Genomic DNA, 27134 nt, shown 5'->3' on the forward strand with positions numbered 1-27134 from the left:
GAAGAGTAGTGTTACGTAACACATTTACACCAACTTAAAATATTTTTTCATTTCTCATGTTCTGAAAGAGGGTCAAGTTGTTCTAAAAGGTGTGCAGAAAATGATACGTTTCTGCACTAGAGCATTTTAGGTTCCAAGTAAGATTTAATTATTTTTTTACGATAAGCAATTGAAATTTGGGTATAAATGGATTTGTTATACAATTTCCATTCTAATATTTGACTCCCCGTTCCATAAATAACGATATTTTTGCCTAAATTGGTAATTGAAAGTACTGTAAAAAAATACAATAAAAAGTTATACTGTCATTTAAAAAAAAGACACATGCAGTTTACTTTCCTCGTATTCGAAATGAAAAGTAGAGTGTTGAACTCGGGTGAAAGGCATAATTTCAGCCTCGGACTATAGGCCAAACTACCTCGGCAGAAATGAGTGACTTTCATCCCTTGGTTAACAATCTACTATTTAAAACCAATTAGTGTTTGCTGCCTGCCAAGTATTAATATTTTTCCGCATTTTTTTTTTGTATAATTCACCATGACCTGTACCGTGACTGTTTCGTTTTTTTACGGAACAAGTTTTAATTGAATTTTGTTTTCAACTTGACCTGAACGGATGATTGATTTCGGAATGACTTTTAATATTAGACAATTAATGGTTGCCGGATGCGAACACATTTTTCATTTTGAAAATAATTTTCAAATGTTTTGTTTAACTGTAATTTTCCTAAACGTTTCCTAATTGGTCGTTTCAAACATTTTATTTCTATTTTTTTCTGTAAAGATAGAGTCCGTCTAAATTAACTCTGCAGCGACTTTGACATGAAACTGCCACCATAAATGTAATATTTTCATAGTTTGACGTTTAAAGTAATACTTTGCATCTGTGCAGCGCTGGCTTGGTCCCACTTTATTATGGTGCAGAGCCAGCAATTACAATTATTCACAATACTAGCGAAGGCGTGACTTTTTTAAACTACAATTACTAAAGTGAATGCATTTGTACTGTAATTGTAATTAGTAAGTCCAAATCGTCAAATAAAAAGATGGAGTGCGCCGTGTCTAATAGCGTAGCGCTAATCAAATCTACCGTTGCTAACGGCACCGCGCGAGCTGCCAGTACACCGCCCTCTATGAGCAAATTACTATTAAACTAATGATCAATTTGACTTGTCAGTCTGCGGATCAGGCCGGCTCGTTTTCTTCCAAAATATCTTGTTATGAATAGGGCCCCATAAGGTTGGAGAAATTTGAATTTTGTTAGCAGATGAATTAAAAAAAATTGTTTATGACCAGAGAAAGGCATTTTACGGCCTTGGTAGCAATTTAATCTTACATTAAAGGTAAATATTTGTTTGGATATAGGATTGGCAATAACTTTTGAGAAGAGCTAAAGGAATTATTAACTTTTTGTTTGGGACCAGTTAAAAAAAATTTGGACCTAGTAGAGCCGAGTAGGAAAATATTAATGAAACCTTTTTCCGTAAAATATCCATCTAATAGCTCAGAAACTGAAGAAGTTAACATATCCATATTATTAACACATATATTAATTTGGTCATGTCACATACAGCTGTTACCGACACTCGACGCCTGTCACATTCATAAAAACCTCTAAGAGTACCTATCAGATTTTTCCCCTCATACTCGAAACGAAATGATCTAAACTAAACTCATATCGCTGAATTAGATAGAGTACCGTAATATGTGCCTACTGTGCTTCCCCATTGTGTAATATTAGTCTTAGAGCATTTAGTAACTGGAGATGTCATCGCTGTCATTGTCATCTTTACGAAACAGTCTGCCGATTTTTGCAGGGGAGGGGACGTCAAATGTATTGCTATTTCTACATGATTTGTACGTATCGTACAAATAGCCATGTCAGTTCATACAAAGGTTTGCACAATTGTGCAAGTTTTTCGGCAGCCACTCCAGTTATTAAATGCTCCCCAACAGTTTTTGTATATGAAAACTATATCACAACCTCATTTAAGTGTTAGAACATGATAGTAGTGATAGTCTACTTTAAATCAGCATATTATCTACCATAATATAATAATTTCTACAAAATTATTATACCACAATATAATAATTTTACCAACTTTCGGGTAACTGTGACCACAACCTTTTTTGAACGCACATAGATAATACAAAACAATAAGGGCAGCTCAGCGCATTAGTATTGCAATTCAGCGGGGTAATGCTGCCAGCATCTATATACGGCACCTGGCCGAGGGGTGATTTTTTATTGCAGTTTAGATTTAGGGATCTGTATACGAGTATGTTGTGTTTATGTGCAATTCTTGTATGTTTATTGTTTTATATTTTATATTAAATTTAGAATTTTGGAACAAAGAGGACACATTTTACGCTATTTAACTGTCGTTTGCGGAAAAAAAAATATACACCCTATATCAAATTAAAACACTGATATAATTAATGAGTTAATGACTGAGTCGCATGTCGGACTTCAGATTAAAGTTGTATCATTTAAATAGCGTGTGAGTGAAACAGAAATGTTGCATACTTACTATAATGTAAGCGACAAATGAGAGAGAGCTACGCATTACTCATTACTGTAATCATTTTCTTGCGACTGTTTTTGTTTGAACGCAACACGTATCGTCGAGTACAAAATGGGTGAAAGTCTGAAATTAACGCTATTACATGAAAACAAAGAATTAACTTGAGAGGTCTTTTGCTTTCACAGTTTAAATAAAATAAATAGTTATTAACAAGTGTTCAAAGTAAAACTAAAAAAAATGAAGTAGTACGTACAATAAAAGTGGCAATTATTAATGCCGATACTATGGTCATCTTAACATTTAAGTTACACCGCGGATTAACTTATCATGAACAGTAACTGTATCTAAACAAATAAAGAAAATAAAGATATGAACTGTACGACATACATACAAGTCAGTAAAAACAAAGATCTACTCCAAAAGCATAGGACCTAACTTTCTTAATTAGGTTAATCCTATTATACCGGGTGTGGCCTGTAACACGAGCAAATAATTAAAACATAGATTGTACTCCTCAAAAGGTGACACTTTTATTCTACAACTTTAAAAAAAATATGAAGTATTTAGATTCCCTATTTTTCATACAAAATAAATATTATCTTCAATGGACGCCATCGCCACGCCATATCATTGTGATTGACGTTGCTATTGTCACGCCTTAAACATAACAAAATTCGCAATACATTGCGTCATAGAATAAACTTTAAAGTGTACTAAAAATCAAAGCAAAACTTATTTTTAAAAGTCTCTGAACAAATGTTGGTCAGTATGAAGAGTACAGCCTATAGTTTAATGTTTTGCTCATATTACAGGCCACACCTGGTATAGCCCGTAGGTAGTTACGTAACCGGCCCGACCGGTCTGGCCTAGTGGGTAGTGACCCTGCCTATGAAGCCGATGGTCCCGGGTTCGAATCCTGGTAAGGGCATTTATTTGTATGATGATACAGATATTTGTTCCTGAGTCATGGTTGTTTTCTATGTATTTAAGTATTTATATATTATTTATATCGTTGTCTGAGTACCCACAACACAAGCCTTCTTGAGCTTACCGTGGGGCTTAGTCAATTTGTGTAAAAATGTCCTATAATAATATTTAATTTATTTTATTTATTTACTAATTTTCTTATCAAAACCAAGCTCATAAAAAATAATTGTCGCGATACACCCTGTGTGAGTCACACTGGGTGCATTATGCGGCCTGAATATGTATGACTGTGTGAACATTATTCAAATATTCATGGATCTTACATATTGTATAGCATGCATCTGTCCGGTCCAATTTCGGACTCGGACATGCCTATCAAAATTTATAAACTAAATTATGAAATTGCACGTGCTGCGCTGCTTAGGTATACCTACTTACATCCCTACATAGTTTCGAACTTTCGACTTGCCTGTATGAGATTGATGGTCAATATTTATCGGCGCGATTCGGGAAATCAATTAGAGATTCACTAGATATGAAATAGCGAAGATAATTATCTTAGACCGTGATTAATTATTATGTTAGACCGGTCAGTTATTGTTAACATTGACAGAACACCATCTTAATGTCATAATGTTAATCTTAATGTCGTCTTAATGTCTTAATCATAAATAGGCAGTTTTAATTGTGCATTCAAATGGTCCACAAGCTACTTCTATTTCTATTCAACATATAGCTGCGTACTGCGTGTCGTATGTATGCCATACACTAGGTATTTAATTACTGTACTGGATTGCATATTTTGTGAGAATTGAACATCTTATCCAACAGGTTTTGAAAAACCGGGCAAGTGCGAGTCGGACTCGCGCATGAAGGGTTCCGTACCATAATGCAAAAAAAAAAACGGTCACCCATCCAAGTACTGACCCCGCCCGACGTTGCTTAACTTCGGTCAAAAATCACGTTTGTTGTATGGGAGCCCCACTTAAATCTTTATTTTATTTTGTTTTTAGTATTTGTTGTTATAGCGGCAACAGAAATACATCATCTGTGAAAATTTCAACTATCTAGCTATCACGGTTCGTGAGATACAGCCTGGTGACAGACGGACGGACGGACGGACGGACGGTCGGACGGACGGACAGCGGAGTCGTAGTAATAGGGTCCCGTTTTACCCTTTGGGTACGGAACCCTAAAAAAGATCCTTATCTAGACAATGTCTGGCGAATAAAGGAAAATCTAATCTTACGGTTCGTTTCGTTCCCGAAGTTTCTTCTTGGGTTAGAAGTTTATAAATTCATCACAGCAGCCTAAGTAAAAAAAAGTAAGTTCAAGTAAGTTAGCTGGCAGTAAATGTGTTAATTCGTTAACAATTACGCACTCGAGTGTATTGTATCGGCGCGCGTATTGGTATTCCTCGGCGTGCGTGTCGCGTGCGCAATTGCGCATCGAATGCATCGATCTAGGTCAAGTTCGCGCGCCATCGCCAGTCTGTTCCCGGGGTTAAAAAAAATTACATACTTAACTAAGGGCCACTTGCACCATCCCACTAACCCGGGGTTAACCGGTTTAACCGTTAACCCAGCATCAAATTGTACTGGTAACCATGGTAAATCCAGGTTTAACCGGTTAACCCCGGGTTATTGGGATGGTGCAAGTGGCGCTAAGGGAGGGAGGGGATGGGAGGGAGTTCAACCTGTCCAATGTCAGTGCCTCTCACTTTCTCATTGTGAGACGCAATACACATTGGACAAAAAATTGAACATATTTACGAATTTAAAAAAATCCTACAAAAATTAATTACTCTTATCAGTATCACGTTTACTTAACAATTTGTTTTACTAAATATGGTTTGGTAAAAAATCTTTGTCGCAGAGAGTGGCATGCCCGCGTCAATAGACTTAGGTAATTTACCTTACCTTTGGACTAGTAGGTACTAGAATAACGTTATTGCGATCCATCATGATTATTTACATCATTGGCGCGATTGAAACTAGTTTGCCTTTTTTCATGATGTTTTTTTTTAATTATACCAAATCAGATATCAGATATAGTTATCATGTTAGTACATGATGCCGTTTGTCACTTGATAGAGACTCATGGTCAAGCCTTCATTACCGTCGTGTGTGATCATTATTGACTTACTGCCCCATAATTGAACTGCATATTTTTAAAAGCAGTCGTCATAATAAACCTCCTTTGCTAACCATACATTTTCTCTCTTTTCAGTCAAAAGGGCTACAACAGCCCGTGGAGTTGGACAACGGTGACCGCGACGGGCGACTGACCGCGCGCCCCGCGCGGGCCGCCCGCGCCGCCGCAGTGAGCTGGGGAGGGGGACGGGGATGGACGGTTACGTTGGGTTTACACTTTGAGGTTATCTTGGATTTTGAGGTTATGTTTTGAGGTCAACTTGACAATTTTGAGGTTATAATGAAGATTTGAGGTTATTTTTATTGGAGTTTGAGGTTATGTTGTGTTATTGAGGCATGTTTGATAATTATATGGGTTATCTATGATTGGTATCTGTACCCAGAGTAAAACTATCTTAAAATCAAGGCTCCTCCGCCAATCAACATATTTAGATATAAACTATGTGAGCATAAAAACTTTGCAGAGGGGCCTTTACTTTAAGAGAGGCTTACTCAACGTGAGACTAGACCAGAGACTAGTATGAATTAGATAGTGCTAAAGTCAAATAAAAAATCAAGCTCCTAAAATACTTACCTATTCATTTTTAGAACGCATCATTGCAGTTTTTTAATTTGACTTTAATACTATTATAGAGGCATTATAAAAGTTCTCCAATCAATTGAAGGGTCTGTCTTTTTTTTATTTTACTAAGCTAACTGTTGAAACGTATGTTTTCACAAGTATCGGATTTAGAAAACCTCTAGAATCAGGGATCGCGTCGTGAGATGCGAATCATGCCAACTTGTGCACACACATTTTAAGCAATAACGAATGGACGTTAGACTAATCTCATGGTATAATAATATACTCCGCCTGGTACTCTCTTCCGACCACGTGACTGCGCTATATGATAATATGCGATAGCGCTATATAAAGTTGCAATGTTATTGTGACGTAGGCTTGTGTCACTCTGGGAAGAGAAGACCATGTTCTATTAGACTATGACTAATCTGATACTTTGTGAATAAGGTTATGTTGAACAACTTAAGATTGAGGTTATGTTTTGAGTTAGTGAGGTTACTTGATGCTGCCATACATAATTTTGGTGAAATGGCTAAAACTTCATAAGAGACTTCACACACTTGGAATACTGGCTGAGATAGTGACCTGACAGACTGGACTGTAATGGAATACCTACCAATACCATTTACACATATATATCTTATTCTAACAGATGACTGCTGCGTCTGTCTCGACTGGCTTTGTGTGTGTCTGAAACTTATGAAATTGAGTGTTGACTTTTTACTTGTTGTTTTTACCGATTTTTGAAATTAAACGTCATTAAGTTTTTTCTACTCGATTTATGCATACATATTGTATTTCTGAACAATTTCGCATCCGCTTTCGACCAGTCTTGTTGTTCGACGAATTTAAAACGAATGCTGGTTGTGATTGTAAAGATAATTGTTGCAGTGTGGTCGAAAGCTGGACGCTGAGTTTCTTATTTTCAACTTATTGTTTAGTTAGAGCAGTCAAAAGACTTAAAATGCGACTACAAAAGACATCTCTATTATCGATAATATTTTCCAATAATCGAATATGAGTTGTAATTTAATAGAGTGCGAAACCATTCGAAAATGGGTTATTGGATAATATAATGAAATAAAATTATACGCGGCAACACATGTATACATTTTCAACTCAAGATTGCCGGGTGTATATTTTAATTAATTAGTTTTGAATATTTGTATTTGCTTGTCTGCATACAAATTCGCATTTTAAGCTTTACGATTGCTCAAATTGCATTTTTTCTGTCATTTAAAAACCCTGGACCAGCTCCAAATTGTGCGAAATGATCCGTCCGATGTTGTTAGACCCCCAGCGCTGCGGCAGTATCTCTGTTCCGCCGTATCGTGAACTTACCTGCGCTCCGTACATATAAGGTTACGTGTCCGGATATATGGGAAAGGCAATCATATATTATACCTAAAGGTATTAATCAATTTCTATCATTCCAGTTGGCAACGCCTAGTTTCCTCTCTGGGTTGGAAGGGATGTAAGCTGGTTTCTTAAAACATTGTGCCTGTACTATATCAAGACTTGAGACAAGATAAGAGAGAAAAAAAATTATCAACTCAAAATAAACGTTTAATAATTGATTGTTGATAACAACGCCATCTGTTTGCGATCTTGATTGCCTTTCTCACCATGTAAATGTTTCAAAATCACCACAATGTTAAAATATGTATAAAACGCTTTTTATGTTAAACATGAATATTTAATAAGCTTACAGTTTACGACATTGAAATGTTGTACTAACTTATAAATATAGTCTGTGCGGAATGAGAAGAGTCGTAGAATGTAAGGGAACAGGGAACCCATACATTCTAGGACTCTTCTCTTTCCGCACAGACTCTAGTTCGAACACGACGAAGACACAATTCAGAGATCGTTTATTGCTTTGAAATAAGGTCGACATTTGATCTCTTAAATATGCTTGACGAAAGTTATAGATATGTTTGTTACCTGACAAAGGCAAAAATGTATTTAATGACGTTAATGATAGTAGAGTTAGAATCGGCTCCTTCGGAAAATGAACTAACTATACATTTAGCTCAAAAGAAGTATAGATACAGTCTATCATTTCACAACCTAGCAAAGTTAGTACATGTTCAACGTCTTTTACATAATATTTAAAGTTAGAACACTGTCCGTGAACTGTGCAATTAGAATAATTAGGTACAAATAAGAAAACGCAGTTGAGTTCACACGGCGCGCGCTTTACTGGAAAGGAATTGTATTAATTACCTGTTATAGGAAACCCACCTTCATGAGTATCTACATTCGTATTTTACGTCTATGCGGCCTTCACGTTGACATTTATAACGCTCAATATATTCGTAAATTGAGCAAATTAGCCAGTGTTTTACGAGGCTTTAGTAACAGTCTCAGCTCAAGATTATACTTAGTAGGTACCTAATGGTTGAAATTATAGTCTCAGTTCTATTATGCTGTCCGTCACTATATTATTTATTTATAACAATCACGGTTATAAACTCGTACGCACTTTCAAATTATTCCTATTATATAAAAGTAAAGGGTGTGTACTAACTTGTTTATGGCTATGATGCACAAAATGAATCAATTCATTTTATCTAAACTAATAAATAGCAACAGGTTCTGTCAGGAGCTTTTCTTGAACGAGTAGGTAGATACTTATTTTCCGTTAATGTGGAGGCCCGCCTTGTACTGTGCTATAATTTAAATGTATAATAGTAGGAGTTAATAATATGGTGCGGTATACTTGTATAAATATAATAAATGATATAGATATTTTTATATTTATTGAAACTCGCAAATCTCGACTCGTTTAGACAGCTTTCCTCTATCTACATTTTTTTCTGACAACAATACCGCACCGTGCGTTTATCTCCTTTCATAGAGTAACTTGGCAAATAAAAATGTAGATGCTCAAAAATACCATATCCCTAAATGTAAGGTGCATACCGGGAGTAAAGGCGTCAAGTGTAATCTAGAAACTCTAAATCAAATTATTACTCTAATTTAGAGTTTCTAGTACTTATACTTAAATTTAGAACATAATTTATTATTAGTTGTGATATTTATGACAAGTAACGCGGTGGAGACTGCGATAGTTCCAAATGAGTGCAATCTGGTACGGACTGTATGTATTACTGTAGTTAGAGAAGAGGTTATAATGCATTTATTTATACGCGAGACTGGCTGGTTGCATTTGGAAATATAAATACTTACTCGAAAATAGTGACGTTTGTTGCTAGAGAATTGATAAAAATCTAGACATGTATTGTGTCCAGCATGCTGTCGTATGTTTTAGTTAAATTAAGTATTTATTAATTAAATTCAGACTAAGGATTACGCTTACATTTTTGGCACTTTTTGTAAAATAGTTAATGTTGATTAGCGAGCTAAGATTAAGTACCTTTATAAGCTTGTGAATAAGCCGCGTTTTCAAATGCAACCCGCGTTTCTCTTAATTTAAGTAACTTCAGTTAACTTGAGACAACTTGTGGCGTACTTAAAAGTTCGTTGAATCGGACTTATGCTTGTAGAAGTTTATCGCAAGTTTTCTCCAATATTGCGTGCAGAGAGTTGATAAGTTGTATTGAAGTGGACAAGCTCTCTGATAAGAAAACTTCTCGCCAAGTTTCAAAGTTACTTAAGTAGATACTTATCAAGAAATATTACTTTCTCTATATTCATTTGTTATTGTTTTATTACATTTAAATGTGTATCTATTACTTTGGGATTTTCGGGCGCACTAATGTAACGCCGCTCAAAAGATAGTGTACGTTTTGATCGATTTCATATCCCCAATCAAGCACTTTACACATAGCGATTCAAATTGAATATAATCATAATTGGCACTTTTCGCATTATACGTGGACGAATTTGAGGGTACGTCACAAGTTGCAGCCGGTCCGAACGCAGCGTTGATCAGATCTCTTTCACTCTCTAAGTGTTACTTGTAGCGACCGTTATTAGTGCTCAGTTCGGACCGGCTTACTGAGATCAAAAAATACCCAATACCCAACCCACAACGAATGTCATAAACCGATTGCTAACAAAAACTGCAATAGACAATTGATAATGCATATCCATTTTATTCGAATGTCAATTTGAAAAAGGAATCTTTGGATATTATTTGATCTCAAATCCTTTTACTGTAGATGAAACGATGCGTTTCACAAATTCTAGTGGTTAAATTCTCTGTGTCACAGAAATTATGTACAAAAAATATCTGGGACAATTTTCAGGATAAGTGGTTGTTGTCACAACTGTTAAGATACTTAAGACTACCATACACTTGAGTCACTTTACAAGGATATTTACACTTCAATTAAACAAGACAAATAAAATGGTATCAGGTCAACCCTTCACCCCACTAGAATCAAGGACACAATCGTTTCATACACTTTTGTGCAAAAAAGCTATTTATTTCGTTATTTTTTAAGTTTTCGATGATTTTAATTGTTCTCGTTACTTTCCTTGGGAATCTTTATCGAGTAGTATTAGTAAGTACAATTTTGAGCAGTACAGGGCCCGGGGCGCCGGTGGTCACCGGATACTTTTCTAGTGTACAATTCCATTTTTTCTAAACAGCTAAATGTGCGCTTGATGATAATCTAAGGTGGTAGTGGTACCTTCAAATTTCAAAGCCTAAACTACTACGTTAAATATCAATTGAGTCCTTTTTCGGCATTAATAGCACTGCAACAGTAAATGTCAGTTTTCCACTATCTATTATAATCCCACATATTTTGATAATTCTGCAATTTGTGGTTCCTAAAATGTATGGGTACCATCCACAACCTCTTAGATATCTCGTGTAGCGACCGGGCCCTCATCGTTAATATAATCGTGGTAATCACTAATCCAAAAGTTTCCTGATGTAATTTATTGAGTCGGATTAAAAAAATACGCTTCTAAAGTGTACTATGACATATGTAAATATAGGACAAACTAATATTATAATAGTGAATGTTGTAATTTGTATATAAGTAACGAAAATTAAATTTTAAATACATAGATAACATTGTGCGTATTTATTTACTTTTGTTTCAGACTTAGCCTATATATTTTTCACATAGCTTAGGTTCGATAACAGTTATCATCTCAATAAAAAAAATAATTTTGTATGGAGATCACAGCTATCACCTCACCTATGTGAAAAATATTATACCAGAGACCTTTTCTTCGTGACGTAATTTTTACCTCTTAACAGAAATGACCACAACCAAAACCCGTGTAAACCGTGTGGACCTAAACATCAATCAAACGTCTAGAAATTTTATGACTCCTAAGAAACGGATACTTTTCCATACAATGTTGGACCTTTATATGAAATCATACTCGTAATAAAAAGTAGGTAACAACATAAAGATATTTAATACCTACCATTTTAGGGCCTTGTATAATATTTAGTAGGTACTTTAACATAAAGGTGAAATAAAAAGAAAAAAATACTCCAATAAATTATATTCACATAACGAAACATCCGTTTCTAATACTCGGGGGCCTTAAATTCACAATCATCATATGTGACGTCCCACGGTCAAAGGTACCTTATGGCGGGTATGGAGTTATGCATACCCCAGTAATCTACAATAAATAACCTATCGATAACACAAAAGATCAACCTTCTAGGTTGCGTAGTTACAGAGATATGATTTTTTGAAAATAATGTTGTGAAATGAGCAACTTTACGATAGAGAAGTTTTAAGTTTAGCCGCCTAAAAAACTATGTTCCTGAAGTAAGTTACATAGTTGACTACAAATAATAATGCCTTATATATCTGAGATTAAAAAAATATTGCGACTTGTTCTGTAATGCAAATAGAAACTTTTGATATCGACTGATTTATGTGTATACTAACCAATCTCTTGAAAATAAAGTTTTATTTCATTTTCACGATTGATTGCAATGAGCTCTCAAGATTTAAATTTTATCTATTAGAAAACGACACTGACAGACAGTTTAAGCAAAAAACAATACCGATTTAGAGGTGAAAATGTATTTTCTGACTTTTTCATATAAAATCACAAAATTGAATATTTTTACTTTTAATGTGACACACAATTAATTTTTCTGAGCACATATGAAAGAAATTCTGTCATTCAAATGAAATAAATCCTAAAACCCCAACTAAATACTATATTTAACCCCTTATGCCACTTTAAACTTACATATCAATAACAGTATTTGCTCCATACATTTACGAAAAGGTACCTTATGGAAATAAATCTAATAATACATCACTACAAAATATCAATCATATTATAGTTTATCTTTTATGAATAGAAAATATTAATTTACATTAAACTGCCCCCAATTTAATTAGTTCTTCGTCATAATAATCTTAAAAAAGACCAATAATTTGTATGTAATGAAAAGGTACCTTGTGGTCAAGTTACATGATGAGGCATGATGATGATGGAACAGTTAGGATAAACTAATAATATTTTGGGGTTAAGATGGTATAAATCGTCTATTTCTTATCAATAATATATTTCGGTTGCTATTGAAGATAAGCGGCATTGAGGTTCAATGACCTCAGATATTCCATAAGGTAATGCGTCGGGTATTGGCATTTTTCAGCAAACTAATGGCTGATTTACTGCATGCGACCAAACCAAATGAAGATTATTCTAGTTAAGAAAGACTTGACGAGAGTAACTTTGGTATAATAGCAGTCTACTTGGATTTGTGATGTCGGTCTATGTACGGTTATAATATTTGCGAGGCGCCCCAACCAGAACTGAAATTATCAAATTAGTTTTGCAGAATGCTAATACAGTTCTCTACCAAACTTCTTTTCCCGTATTGACTAGTTTTTTTTGGGAATTTTCAATCTTTTTTCCATAAGGTACCTTTTCTACTAAACTCTGAGACGACATTACTAGGCTTATAACTAACTTATAACAAAAATAAAAACAGGTAAACAAACGTTACGCATTAAGGTTTCAGATCACACAATAAAAAAAAATTGAGCATTTTTTCACCTCTTTACAAAACATTTAATATCTCCGAAACTAGAAACCCTCATAAGGTACCTTTTCCCGTGGAACGTCACAATTATAAATACAAAGGGAAACATAAATAAAATTAAAGTGGATACTTCTTTGTTTACTTCACTTGCGCATACTTTTATAAAGGAAGGCTAATTTGATTTAATAATTTCCTGTGGGTGAGGCAACGAAGAAGCATCCCCTTACAGAGGGCCTACCGCGAAACACGTTCCACGTGTTGCCTCCCTGTCACATTTATGTACTAATTAACAAGTGCGACAGAAAGGCAACACGTCGAACGTGATTCGCGGTAGGCCTTCAGATTACGGCCGCGGTTTGCCATATCTCCGGCATTTTAGCACATTCACTGAGACCCGTACCCGTTTATTGGTCGTAGGCGCTTTTCGCTACATACGGTTTTTCCCGTATCAGCTACGCTCGTAGCGCGTAGCTCGCGCTGGTAGTGAGTGTGTTAAACATGTCAAATACCGAGCACATTTCTTTTAAGTCTACAATTGACAGAATCCTTTTATTGCCTTTTTAAGTAAAAAGAGAAGACCTAACTAGAAACTAACTAACTAAGAGACTAACTAAACTAACTAAAGAGATGACTTATCATTTGGGCCGTAGAGTCAAAGTTAAAGTTAGAAGACACATTTAGGACAAGTTTCACAACGAAATAAAGTTTATTTGGACATTGTGAGGACATTCATTAGGACACGCAAAGTATACCTCGAAATACTTACGAAAATCGATTATGCTTACTCTCACATAACAAATGTTTTTATACCTTCATTAAGTATAGGTACAGTCACCTGCAATAATATATTACACAACGAAGGCCGCAAAAATATCTGACACGATGTTATTTGTAGAGCCATAAGAGCGTGTCACATATTTTTGCGGCCTTCGAAGAGTAACATATTATTGCAGGTGACTGTACAAATTACGTAAGGTTACGCCAAGGGAGTTTCATATTTATCTTAAAAAAAAATAGAGATAATACATAAACCAGCATACTCGTATAATGTCAAAATGTAAAGCAAAGGATGAATATTGTTTTTGTAGATACCACATTTAATTTCAATTTGGAAAGATATAAGAATATTTATTGCATAGTTTTGGACAAATTAATGATAATAACTTAATATTACATTATTTCAATAAAATACTTATTGCACAAAAATGTTGGCTTACTTAAGGAAATCACTTTAATATATAGTATTTATTATACGAATAGTATACATTTTTCTTCCGTATGTATATTTTTATAGTAAATTAAAGTGAATTCTTACAAAAAGCCGAACAGACCTTAAACAAATTATTGCGTCCTATGAATACTTAAATAACGCTAACATATAGGAAGTATGAATGTGTGTTTACCTTAAATCGTAGGAAGAAGGTAATGTATATTTTTTTATTTATAACATATTTTTTATAATATTTACGTAGAAAAAATTTTTTTACAAGTTCAACATTACAATTCTGGCCATTTTTTGTATGTTGCAATAGACACAGATGAACTCACACTGTATCATTTTATTTGATATTAATTAGTCGCTTTTCGAAGAAATAAACAACGTGAGGAGACCGGACTTATCCCAGTAAGAACCAGTTTCACGCCTTTTTCTACTTACAAAGATGGCTTGCAAGACTACAGATGTAATGCATTATTATTTTCCATCGTATTTTCACGGAAACGTACGAACGTGTCTTGCTATTTCAGTCAGTCTCGGTACAAAAAGTACTGAGGTTGACTGAAGTAGCGTGAAAAATACGAACGTTTCCGAGAAAATACGATGGAAAACAATTATGCTCTACATCTGTACAAGCGTGTTGTTAGTACAGGTCGTAAACTAAATGGAGACAACCGCTCCATACTAAATTAGTTCTTGACCGTCAATGTATGGTGTCCATAATGCGTCTTACTGGTCTATTAGATATGTAAATTGATCTGTGGCTATAGCCTCTTGGGGTTCATAGTCCTAAAGGTGGAGGTTCGCGCCGCGACAGAGACAAGCGACCGAGACAGAAGACCGCGACCGGAGACCGCGACCATCACTTGACCATAGGCAACATAATATAAGCGACAGTTCGCGGCGAGACAGAGACAGGCGACAGAGACGCGAGAGGTCTCTGTCTCCTCACGAACTGTCGCTTATGTATTGCCTATGGTCAAGTGATGGTCGCGGTCTCCGGTCGCGGTCTTCTGTCTCGGTCGCTTGTCTCTGTCGCGGCGCGAACCTCCAGCTTAATACTACAAAGTACAGTCAAGTGTAAAAATATGAGTGCACAAATCATACTCAAAAACATGTCCCATAGCTCTTATGTCAGCGAATTAAGAACTATGGGACATATTTTTGAGTAAGTTGTCTACACCCATATTTTTACACTTGACTGTACAAATTCCCTAGAATGAAATTTGAACCATTATTAAGTGGAACAGAGTTGCTTTTGTTTTGTTTTTAAACGAAATGTAAAATCTTGTATGATGGGTCGCAAGAGGATACACTAGGTGAAGTTTGACACAAGAAGGCAGTTTCAGATATATAAAGATTTTCACAGATATCGCCCTAACATTACATACATGAAAAAAAACGCATATACATATCAGCACGGATTTTTCACGATCAGCGTTAACAGTGGATGTAAGTATTACCACAGAATAAATAATAGTACTAGGTACAGAAGGTTCACTCTCTAACAAAACGCATTTATTACCACAGATACAATCGCAAGCGCAGCAGGCGTCCGTTCCGTAGCGGTACGCGGCAACTACTATGGCTAGACACCAAAATTGGTGTGGCCGCATGTACTTGTAGCGACGCGACGAAATCGCGGAGTGAGCCACGCCTGGTATTACTACTAAAATTGTATCTATAGTATAGTATATATAGTATTATATGGTATCTTGTTTATATAAAGTTACTAATAAATACTACTACTTGTATATTAAAAAAGAAAATAAGAGCCTACCTCTCTGTATCGCTGGAGTCCGTCTAAACTACTGATGTGACGTCGGTAAGTTTCTAAAACTGCTAAATTTCCACTAGGAAAAATTTTAGAAACTTCTCATACTTTCGCATAGAAATCAAAACTTTCCATTTCTAAAATGAAAGTTTGTTTCCTGTGATTTTTTCCTGAAATTTCCGAGAAAATTTCCAACCATTTGGTAACTTTCCGCCACTTGTACAATGCACATCTGTAGTCTAAACTAACTCCGCATAGACTTCGAAATGACTAAGTTTGGAGTGCCACTATAAGCGTCATATTTTCATAGGAATTTTACGTTTTTTGGTGGCAAACCACACTCTGTCGCTTGCCAAGTTGGTGGGGACTTGGGGAGGGACATTATAAAAATTAAAATTATATCTACATTTAAGTCTAGTAGGTACGCCGATAGTTCATGTTAAAGTCAAGAAGTTAAAATAACGCTATAAGTTATTGCTCCCATTATTAAATAAAGAGTGACATTCTAATATTGCTAATATGTATAGACCAAAAGTATTGAGCACGCATTTTCCATACAAGTGAAATTGTATGTAAGACATCTATATATTTTTAATTGATATTTGATTGAAAGTAAAAACTTTAAAGGCGGTTTCTAATTTTATTACTTTAGTGGAATACCATTATACCATTTCCAATAAATTCATGCTCAATTCTTTTGGCTAAATATTACAAATATAAATATGTCTACAGCTAGCTGTATTACGTTTTACGTTTCTGTATACATAGTATGTTTAATTTACAGCACTTTGATATCGAGTTTGTAGAATTCGAAAAATAATCAACATTTTAACTACAAAACTCCCGTGACACTCGACCATGTTAAAATTGTTTTAAACGGGTTACTCACGTATTATTAAGTCGAATAAACACTCCACATGGTTCGATTGGCGCACTCGATCAGTAGAGACCGGTGGAGCACCGGCTCCAGTTGAAGATCCTCAAAAAGGATCGAAACATGTCGAGCATAACATGTCATGTCGAATGTATGTTGATGTTCGACATAATACGTGAGTAACTCGTTTAAAATAACTGTAATATAATCAGCTAAATATGGTAAAATATGTATGAGTTGTAGGTATCTGTTAGTAAATTCTCTCGAATTTTACATACTTAATAAAATATAAATATTCACCAATATTATCGAGCGTGGAAAGAGGCACAATATACGTATTATTGGTGGCAATTCGTCTTCATACAAGCATTCATTTTCGGTAGAAATTGTTAGTGAATTAAATTTTAAAATCACCTCTAATGTCTTCTATATGGATTTTAAAATCTACACAGAAAAACCACGTGACTTGGGTCAATGAGGTACTTACAGTCAGCATTAAAAGATAGTAAGTAATGGCCAAAGTGGCCTAATATATCGTAACACACCTTTGTTACCATAGAAATAAGGCTGCGTTTCGGTATATTTGGTCACTTTGATCGTCAGCACTATATCTCTTTTATGGTGTCTGTACCACATTTTGTTGAATTTTTTGTTTACATTATTTTAAGATGCATAAAGATGCTTGTATAAATGTATGTACTGCCACTAATAGTTGTATGATCATGATCACCGTTTGTCATAAATAAATATACAATTTAGCTATAATATTAACAATGTATGTATAGGCTAAGTCTTCTTTTGGTGGACGCTTTAGTGTGCCGTATATTTGAGATCTGAAAAAAATAATATATAAAATTAAAATAATCATTTTCATAACCATTCCAAGAATGTTGAAGTTATTATTTAAATTTACGAGCAAGACTATATATGTATTTGAGAGGGTCACTGACTGATGTGACCTGAATCTAACCGAGCACTTAATAGTTTACTAGATCATAGTTTAGTTCTAACCACTCGATTATCTAAACAAATCAGGGGTCATAAATAAATTACATTTTTTAATACGAGTATCAAAAACTGCACGTAAAACATTACAGTTTAAACTATTGGCCTCCTGTATGGCCTCCTACAGCGCGGCGTCGGTCGTTGTGGCCTCGAATCGAGGAAGACGATACGATGTGTAAGAGAGACTCATCCTCAGTGGTCCAGCAGCGACCTGCGCAGCGCCTCATCTAGCTCCCTCTGTTCGGCCTCGAGTTCCGCTCTCCTATTGGCCAGTTCCCTCGCGGACTCCTCTATGGCCTCCTGCAGCGCGGGGTCGGGCGGTGTCGAGCTTGGTTCTCCTAGAGAGAGACAACACGATGTGTAAGAGAGACTCACCCTCAGTGGTCCAGCAGCGACCTGCGCAGCGCCTCATCTAGCTCCCTCTGTTCGGCCTCGAGTTCCGCTCTTCTATTGGCCAGTTCCCTCGCGGACTCCTCTATGGCCTCCTGCAGCGCGGGGTCGGTCGGTGTGGACGCGGGCGACGGTGTGGACAACGTGATGGCCGCGAGGGACGCTTCGATAGCTCTGTGGATGTGTACTAGCTTACGGGTGGGCTCGTGATCGAGGAACGTATTTTTAATTCTATTAATTTTCCTAGTCGTTTTTTTAGGATCGGAAACGCACCTACAGGCTACGGCCCGGGCGTCCATAGCCTACGGTGTTTATTAGAAAGAAAGACTGTCGTAATGGGAATCTTCAAGAAATCGATCACAAGCAGTATTGCCACTTGGGATCGGAATTTGAATTCAATCTTAAGTATTCTCGTCGAAAAATTGTTATCGAATAAAAATATGCTCCTCATTTATTGTATAAGAGAGATAACTTTCGTAATGTATAATGAAAATACTACAAAAATGTTGCTTCATAATTTGAGTCCGTCTGCACCGATTTTGTAGGGACAAGATGTAAAGGGCCACCATAAACGTTAGTTTGTAACGTAAAAAATGTTATGTAGAAATTATTATGTTGCCACATAAACACTCTGTCGTATTCGTATGCTAATTCGGAGTAGTTATCTTAATTTTTATTTAGCTTTAACTGGCATTACGAAAGTTATATCCTATTTATATGTGCATATGGAATATGGATAGTAGATGACCAATAGAATCGCCAAATTATTTCTAAATGATGAAAAAGCACGATAAACTTATAAGCAACAAAACATTTAAAAATCTATTTAACACGCGGAAAATTCCTGTAAATTGTAACACACATTAATAATAATGGTTATGATTAATTTAATAATGGCTACTCGACTCGACGGTTTAAGATAAGAGCCTAGCCAAGGTGACAATCGCTTGCGCTACGACAACGAAACTTTGTGTCTCTCTATCACTCTTAGGGCCAGTTGCGCCAACCACATTTGACAGACTGATCAACGTAAGCCGGCGCGTCCCGGCACTTTACTATGAAACATTCCATACATAAAAATTTAGCGAACTCTTTAACGATACGAACAGTTTGGTGCAACCGACCCTTAGTGCAACAGTGACAGTTGCGTTTCGTTCGCTACGGAGCGTAAGCGATGGGCATGTTGGCTACGCGGCCTGAGTTTAGTTGTATTATATGATATACTGACTTTTGCAGCTGTCTCTCCTCGTGCGCTAGAAGGTCGACGTCGGCGCGGGCCGCCCTTGGCGAGCCGGGCCGCGGCGAGCCCGCCGGCGACGCGCGCGCGCCGCGCAGCGCCTCCCACACGTCCACCTGCACGAGGGCACGTTGTTGTATACTAGAGACCGCACGAAGGCTTATACGCCCTGCGATTCATTTCTAGAAGTCTCGGTCTAATTTCTTGCGGTTTCAGTCTTGCAAGTGCGTGCGCTTATGGAGAATGTCGTGCATTACACTGTTTGCGGTTCTGAAACCGCAAGAAATTAGTCGCAGTGCGTTCTAAGCCTAACCTGAGGCCCACTGAACGCTCACTCGGAGCGTGCCCGCCATACATTTGTTTTAACCGATGTACCTCCTCCCGGCCGCAATTGTTTGGCCACTGAATTCATTTATGTGTCCATGCAATTTTGCGGCCGCCGTGCGGCGATCCGCATTGGCGTCGAGCGTGCCCGCTCGGAGCGTGCGTTTCGTGGCCGAGGCGTAAAGCGATCGGTGGCGCTTTTGATGCATATATCATTTTTCAATCTATTGGAAATCGGGAATCCTGTATTTAAAGGAGAATCGCGAAATTTCAGTAAGTATTCAGATTACAAACGGCGGAAGGAAATTCCCAATTCCCTGGAACTTATTTTCCATATTATAAATATAAAAACTCGCTTCGTGAGAGGCATTTACTTTCTATTTACTTATATTTATTGATTTATTCATCATCATCCACGCAGACAAAATTACGGGCATATGCTCTCGAAATCTCTCTCGTCTACATACACCAACATTACCTGATCCTCGTGGGTGCCGGGATCCATGAGGCTCTGCTGAATAGCATATTGCAGTAAACTCTCATCGTGCTCCATACTACATGCTATCCGTTCGTCGCTCGCTAGTGCATCCCTGGACAAACATATAATTATTATATTAAATTAATAAATCACTATGAATTAATGTAGCTCAAAATAATGCTATTCAATTTTTGATTGAAACTAGCAGGTTTTTTTTTATAGAACTAGGATTGACACACTCCAGAACACATGCTTTCGTTATGTTTTAAAAACTTGTCCTGTTTCGCACTGTTGCCGAACTTTATGTAATAACGTTATATTAACGTTAGGGTATTTGACTGTATTTAAAATAAATTATTTTTAGAGATGCACCTGATATTCGGTTACTATATCCGGCCTATCCGGCCATTATTTTAATATCCGGCCGGATACCGGATAGTGACCTACTATCCGGCCGGATACCGGATAGTGACCTACTATCCGGCCGGATACCGGATAGTAACACTGCTTGATTTCGGATTAAATAAAATTGGATTTAAGAAACAGTCACGGTCATAAATTCATAATCGTACTCGTTTATTCTTATAAAACAATTTAAACATTCCACTGACTTGCAGGCGCACTCATTTCGATTCGAACCTAGAAATGAGTCCGCGCGAATGGTCACTAGGAAACAGGTCAAATTAAAATTTAAAAAAATATCAAAACCTGCACAATGCGCACCTGAAATACCGAAATGTAGGTATAGTTTCGCCGGCTGAATATTCGGCGGCCGGATACCGGATATTCGGCCGATGGGCAGGCCGGATACCCGGTATCCGGTATCCGGCCAAACAACTATCCGTTGCATCTCTAAATTTATTTTACACAATGCAAGAAATAAAGCACCAGCAGATTAATACAGAAACGTAGACAGCAGTTATTTTTAGAAACAATTTCTATTTTAAAACCCGTATAAAGAGTAGATAATTTGATCATGACGTCACAAGCTAGTGTTTCATATAAATTCCATACTAGCAACTCGTTTGGGGTCTACCGGAAATCATGTTATCGTTTAGAGGGGGGGTGGGGGTAAGAAAAATATCACGAATGATCACGATGGGGGAAGGAAGTCAGAGAAGATATCAAGTGTAATTTAAAATAGGCCAAATATGATGACATGATTTCTGGACGACCCCTTTTGACAGTTCGAAAAAAGAAACTGACTAGTAGTCAAATACCCAATTGTAAAGAACCGATAAGCATTACCTGTATCCCTTGGCCAGATTGAAACAGGCGTCGTCCACTATACACGACAGCCGATCGCCCTCTTGTATGCACTCTACGTGGGGCACCGGCGTTTCCGTGCTGAATATATTGCCGAACGTTATACGGGCGTTTAGCACGTGGAAAAGGGGGATTTCTGGAAATAATTAATAGTAATTGATTGAAAGTATAGTACATTGTAGGAGAGGACGGAAAACCGTTAAAATATGGACGAGTGCGTTACGAGTCCATCTTTAGCGTTTCCGGCCGAGGCATTACATAGTGCTTTTCACGACTACTGCGAGGAAATAAGAAAACATTAGCATATTATAAGTACTAGCCCGCGATTTCTCTGGTAGCAAATTACTAGCCACTGCCTGTGCTGTCTCTTGAATTTCGGTAGGCGTCAGCGTATGAATATCATTTTCTTCACTAGAAGAACTCATTTTTATAGAGCGCAGATACGTGTTTCTTCTATTTTTTTTGTCAAACACAATTTACACTATCCAATTCAGTAAGTATTTTCAGATCCCGCCTTTTTTACTTTTTTTATCACTTTTAAGAGGCGTTTTTCTCTTATTTGCTTCAAACCGACTCTAAACTTAGAAGCGTTTTTGCTAAAACAAACACAAACAGCTACAAAAGTAAAAAAACGCCTTAAGCGTGAACTGAATGGATAATTGTTAAATAAAAATGAACTGAATGGTTTTGACATTTCTTTTTTTTTTAAACAAGAAATTGGTCCTATAAATAACCTAATTTTATTTTTGAAGGAAAAAGTGCGCCATACAAGACATTTCATTGATTTTTATGTCTTAAATGATACTCATTGCTGTAGTGAACCGTCACCAATGACAGATGATGATAACAATGAAACATTGTAGTAGTAGTGGTTCAGGTGCTACAGCTATTGCCTACTTTCCAGCTTGGTTTTAGACCATCTATTGCCACATTTCCGAACAGTGGCGTGAAAAATAAATAGAAAAAACGTGAGCACTTTGGCTCTTGCGTATATTGCGTTGGTTTGGGCGCATAATAGCCATTAAACAGTATCTTACGCAAAACTTCCTTTATACAAAATGGCTCATCCACTAATTGCTTCGTTCTAAAATTTCGTCTGATTTGCATAATGCCTCTTTTGCAAAATAGCCCTTACGCAACAAGAAAACAATCCATGAAATCACATCGCTTTATACACCTCTAACATTTATGTCGTAGGTAATTCCTATAAGAACTATTTTAATATAAACTTTCACGATGAAGAACTGTGCACTTTTTGTATCTAAAAGAATCATTTACGTAAACTGACCATTTTGCAAAAGTCACAATTACATGATGTTCCAATCATGTTCTAGAAAATACTTTGAAAAGTTGGCACTATTACTTTTAAGTGTAGCTTGGGGTGGTATTCCACCTGTCCAATTTTTTTTGTGCAATGTCATTGCGCCTCACTCTCTCATTAAGCAAAATATGAGACGCAATACACATTGGACAAAGATATTGGACAGATGGAATACCACCCTTACCTATTTTGACGGGGAAGCCGGCGGGCAGCTGCATCTGTATGAAGTCCTTCAGCTTGGCGAAGTGCGGCGACGACATGGACGCCATCAGGTCCAGGATCGGCATTATCTGCTCTTGGAGCTGAAATATTTCATTATTTGGTGTTAGTTCTTTTATCGCTTGCGACTTTTAGTTGTTTTTGATAAATATCAGGTATCGCTACCAGAGTTGAGGACACGCATATAACAACATCTCATGTAACGTGATTGTGATTGGAGTTTTGAAATTAAGTAGTTGCTTCGATGTATTTAGCTAATCTCCCTCGTTGGAGTCAGCCACATTATTTTTTACGCTATCATATATATAAAATTGAAAAACCAGAACGGGATAAAAAAACGAGGGAAGAAGCGAGATGGCGCCTTACAAATTTCTAAAAAAGTTATTGACACGTTTCTCGAATACGACGCACGTATGATAAGAAAAACCTGTTCAAATCAATTATCTACATATGGGAATAGAACTAGAACATAAAAACTATCGCTTCCGATGCGTATTTAATTTACAATAAGGAAAAAAAATTTTCATAACAATCTTCATTTTACGACATCGGCCATTTCTCGGCACCTCTCGTATCGGTTGCTTTCGTTTGGCGGTGCTACAGATTAGACCAAATAATCCGTAAGTTAAACTAAACTAAATTATGTTTGTCATGTTGGTATACAGGTATTTCTGAGTTTTTTTACACGAAGTAAAATAAAAAGTGCTGTCAACCTCAACCTTAGTCTATAGAGCCCATACGAGTGATTTATGTCATATATGACTTATCATTCTTATCAATCAAAGTAATTACTATATTATTATTATCAATTTGTATTTTGTTGTTTTAAATTTATTTTTGAGTTATATTATTCAGATTAACTTTCACGGCTTCGGCAAACATTGCCATTCGTCCGGGGAACGGGCTAAGAATGCTGAGATGGGCCAAAAATACAAAGTTGATAGTAAGTTATGTAGGTAGATTAAAGTGCATGTTCAGATATTATTGAGCGAACTGATAAAAATAAGCAAATGTACAGTCAGCAGTCAGCCAAATATCGTAATATAATTTTGTTGCCATAGAAATAAGGATGTGGTCCGATATAGTGGCGAAATATTGAGAGACAAAAGCGGCTAAATTCAGTGGTGGCTCGGACACTTAGAGAGAATGGGAGAGGATCGTGCCGTGAAGAGAGCGCAGGTACTTGGGACAACAAAATGGCAGACGCCCGAGTGGACGTCTTAGGTACCGCTGAAACGACGTAGTTGCTCAAGACCTGCTCAACCTCGGCCATGGCGACTGGCGAGAGCTATCGCAAGACCGAGAGGACTAGACTACCTATGTTTGTATGAAAAGGCGATTTAAGGGCGGTGGTCGTCCATATTCGTCTTAAGGCGAAAATTAATCTAATGAACGTTTTTGCAACTAGGCTTATAAGAACAAATAATAATTTTATTTTGAAACAAGTTCTAAATAAAATAATAAATAAATAGATGAAAAAAATACAATCTTGCCTTTTATCAAATCACATCATTTTTTGACAAATTTGCGAGTTGAGTTATCCAAATAACGGCTACAAATAAGAAATCCCTATCACAGTTTTAAACCATGGCAGGGTTGAATACATAATAATGTCGGTATTTAACTAAACATAAGACGAACTCTTTATTTCATTTACGCGAGCGGAGCTGCGGGCCCGTCTAGTATGCCAATAAAATCCATTTTATGCCAAAAATGCCTTACGTTATTTTGGAAAAGAGCTAATACTCTTCAATCTGCTGGATCGATTTCTATGAAACACCTAAGAACCACCACAAGAAAACTCGCGTTCACGTAAAAGTACCGCATAGAACTCGACCCATCCGTTGGAGAGCTACGATGCCACAGACAGACAGGCTTTTTGAGTCGGAGGTTAAAATGAAGTGGAAATCTTATTAGGTTTGAATTACGAATCGATTTATCGGTCCGCCGGAGAAGTGTCTTTACCTCGTCGTCTTCTAACGGGTAATCTTCACAAAGCCATAATATGACTAGAAACATCTGCACCTTGTAGTTTCTCTCCAGCGGTGCGTCAGAGAAGAGTCTCTACTTAAATCTAATAAACTTTTTCAAGTGAAAACTTCTTTATGCGCGTTGGGCATTTTTGAGATGGTAAAAACCATTGAAGTCGCGACAATGTTACCGTAACCGACACCTCTGTATATAAGTATCCTGACGATTCAACAAATAAACACGTAATTGTTCAAGTTTTCACTTCTGTCGGCATTTTTCATGACATCTAGTCTCACCTCTAACGGATAATGTTCACACAACCATAGCGTGGCTCGGAACTTCTGCACTTTAGTGGTGGTCTCCTTCGGCTTGCCGATGTCTCTCTCTAGCGGCTCGTCGGAGAAGTACTCTTGCCACGAGACAGCGAGCTCCTGCTGCGACCGCGAGTTCGGCATCCTGCTTGCGATGTCTTCTTCTGGGAACTATAATAAAAAAAAAAAAACTATAACATAAAATAAATAAAAAACACGTTAACAAGCAGAAAAAACATGTTCCTAACATCATTTTGAACCTATCCAGTTTTTAGTTTTTTTAATAGTTCAAATCCCATGAAATACTGACCAATTCACGCCCATTTAAGCGTGTCATATCATCATATGTTATAAATAACAAAATTGACCGTTGAACACGTCATAGCTAATCTGGCTTGATTTTTGTGTAAGATATTTTTTTTTAATAGGCTGCCCGTGCGGATCGAGTTCCACAGACCTCCGCCCATTTGTTTGTGTTATGAGTTTTTGACATTATATGTGTACAATATGAATAAATAAATAAATTATTTGTGTTTAATAAATTATGTTACAATATGATGAAATAAATGATATATCAGCCTTATAGACAGTTGTTCCTCATCTTAGAGACTACATAGTTCGACGTGCGCTAGAATAGTTCGCTAACTGAGTTAGGAGTGGTGGGGGTAATGTCGCCATTGTCACGCCCCGCGAGAGATACTAAAATTATTAGCAAATATACAACAAAATCACTGCTTTTGTTCCAATTTCGTACTAAAATGACATATCGGTCAGGCAAATTAAGGCCATCGAACCGACATTTTAGTATTTGGTGTGGGATATAAAAACATTTTTTTTGTAAGGTGAGGATTCGGAGTCGAGTAGAAACAAGTGTTCAGCTTAAATGATGATTTATTACTGCCTCAATACATGAGTACATGGTCCTTATATATATCCTATGAACTACGTACATAACTATATCTAGTATACACTACACCATCCATCGCATGTTTAAAAAAAATAAACATTGTTTTTTTTTTTTTATATAATTACTAACCATACTTACCTAAAATGTTAACAAGTTACTTACACTAATAATATTCTAAGTTATAGAAAAAATAAAAACTACAAAAACATAAGTATGAATATAAAATACCTACAAAATACATGGTTTGGTGCGATTTTTATGCACCACATCTTCTTTTCCATTTTTAAGTATTTTTACATTACATCCTAAATCCTCTAAAACTAAATAAGGTCCTACATAAATGCTTTGCATCTTATTATCCGATACATTTCTTAACCATAAGTAACTATTGTTGCTATAGCTAACAGGCTTTGAATGGGAGTCATATTTCTCCTTCCTTTTAAGTTTGCTGTTTATTAAATTAGTACGAGCATCTGCCTGTGCTAGCTCTAATCTATACTTTAATTCTAAAGGATAACTACCGTGATTATATAAGGGATTAACGTTACCATTTCTTAAGTTACTAGGAAGCATGCATAACTTACCGAAAACTAATTCATGAGGCGTATACTTCGTCTCCGTGTGCACGGTGTTGTTATACGTAAAGCACCAGTAAGGCAACCAGTCGCTCCAAGAATTCGGTTTATTTTCGCATTGTATCCTTAAATAAGCACCCATAGTTTTATGCGA

The 27134-nt window shown here is 36.5% G+C and overlaps 3 protein-coding genes across 3 annotated transcripts in view; 2 read left to right on the forward strand and 1 right to left on the reverse strand.

Annotated features, from left to right (window-relative positions):
• The window catches only part of LOC134796342 (uncharacterized), a 152085-nt gene extending 140917 nt beyond the window's left edge, over positions 1-11168 (forward strand). Inside the window, exon 2 of the mRNA XM_063768493.1 lies at positions 5681-11168. Within this exon, the coding sequence (XP_063624563.1) occupies positions 5681-5738 (58 nt within the window). The 3' untranslated portion in view covers positions 5739-11168. The remainder of the gene's footprint in view (positions 1-5680) is intronic.
• Positions 5886-27134, forward strand: part of LOC134796347 (ESF1 homolog) — a 328393-nt gene continuing 307144 nt past the window's right edge. The window contains exon 1 of the mRNA XM_063768500.1: positions 5886-5897. The gene's annotated coding sequence lies outside the window, so the exon portion shown is untranslated. The remainder of the gene's footprint in view (positions 5898-27134) is intronic.
• LOC134796420 (ankyrin repeat domain-containing protein 13B) overlaps positions 15618-27134 on the reverse strand; it is a 32135-nt gene continuing 20618 nt past the window's right edge. The window contains exons 7-13 of the mRNA XM_063768624.1: positions 25484-25669; positions 23182-23299; positions 21659-21812; positions 20411-20522; positions 19692-19724; positions 18357-18574; positions 15618-17809 (exon numbers count right to left, since the gene is read on the reverse strand). Coding sequence (XP_063624694.1) covers positions 18359-18574; positions 19692-19724; positions 20411-20522; positions 21659-21812; positions 23182-23299; positions 25484-25669 — 819 coding nt within the window. The 3' untranslated portion in view covers positions 15618-17809; positions 18357-18358. The remainder of the gene's footprint in view (positions 17810-18356; positions 18575-19691; positions 19725-20410; positions 20523-21658; positions 21813-23181; positions 23300-25483; positions 25670-27134) is intronic.

The sequence above is a fragment of the Cydia splendana genome, chromosome 13 (genome assembly GCF_910591565.1).
Source record: "Cydia splendana chromosome 13, ilCydSple1.2, whole genome shotgun sequence".
Classification (NCBI taxonomy): Eukaryota; Metazoa; Arthropoda; class Insecta; order Lepidoptera; family Tortricidae; genus Cydia; species Cydia splendana.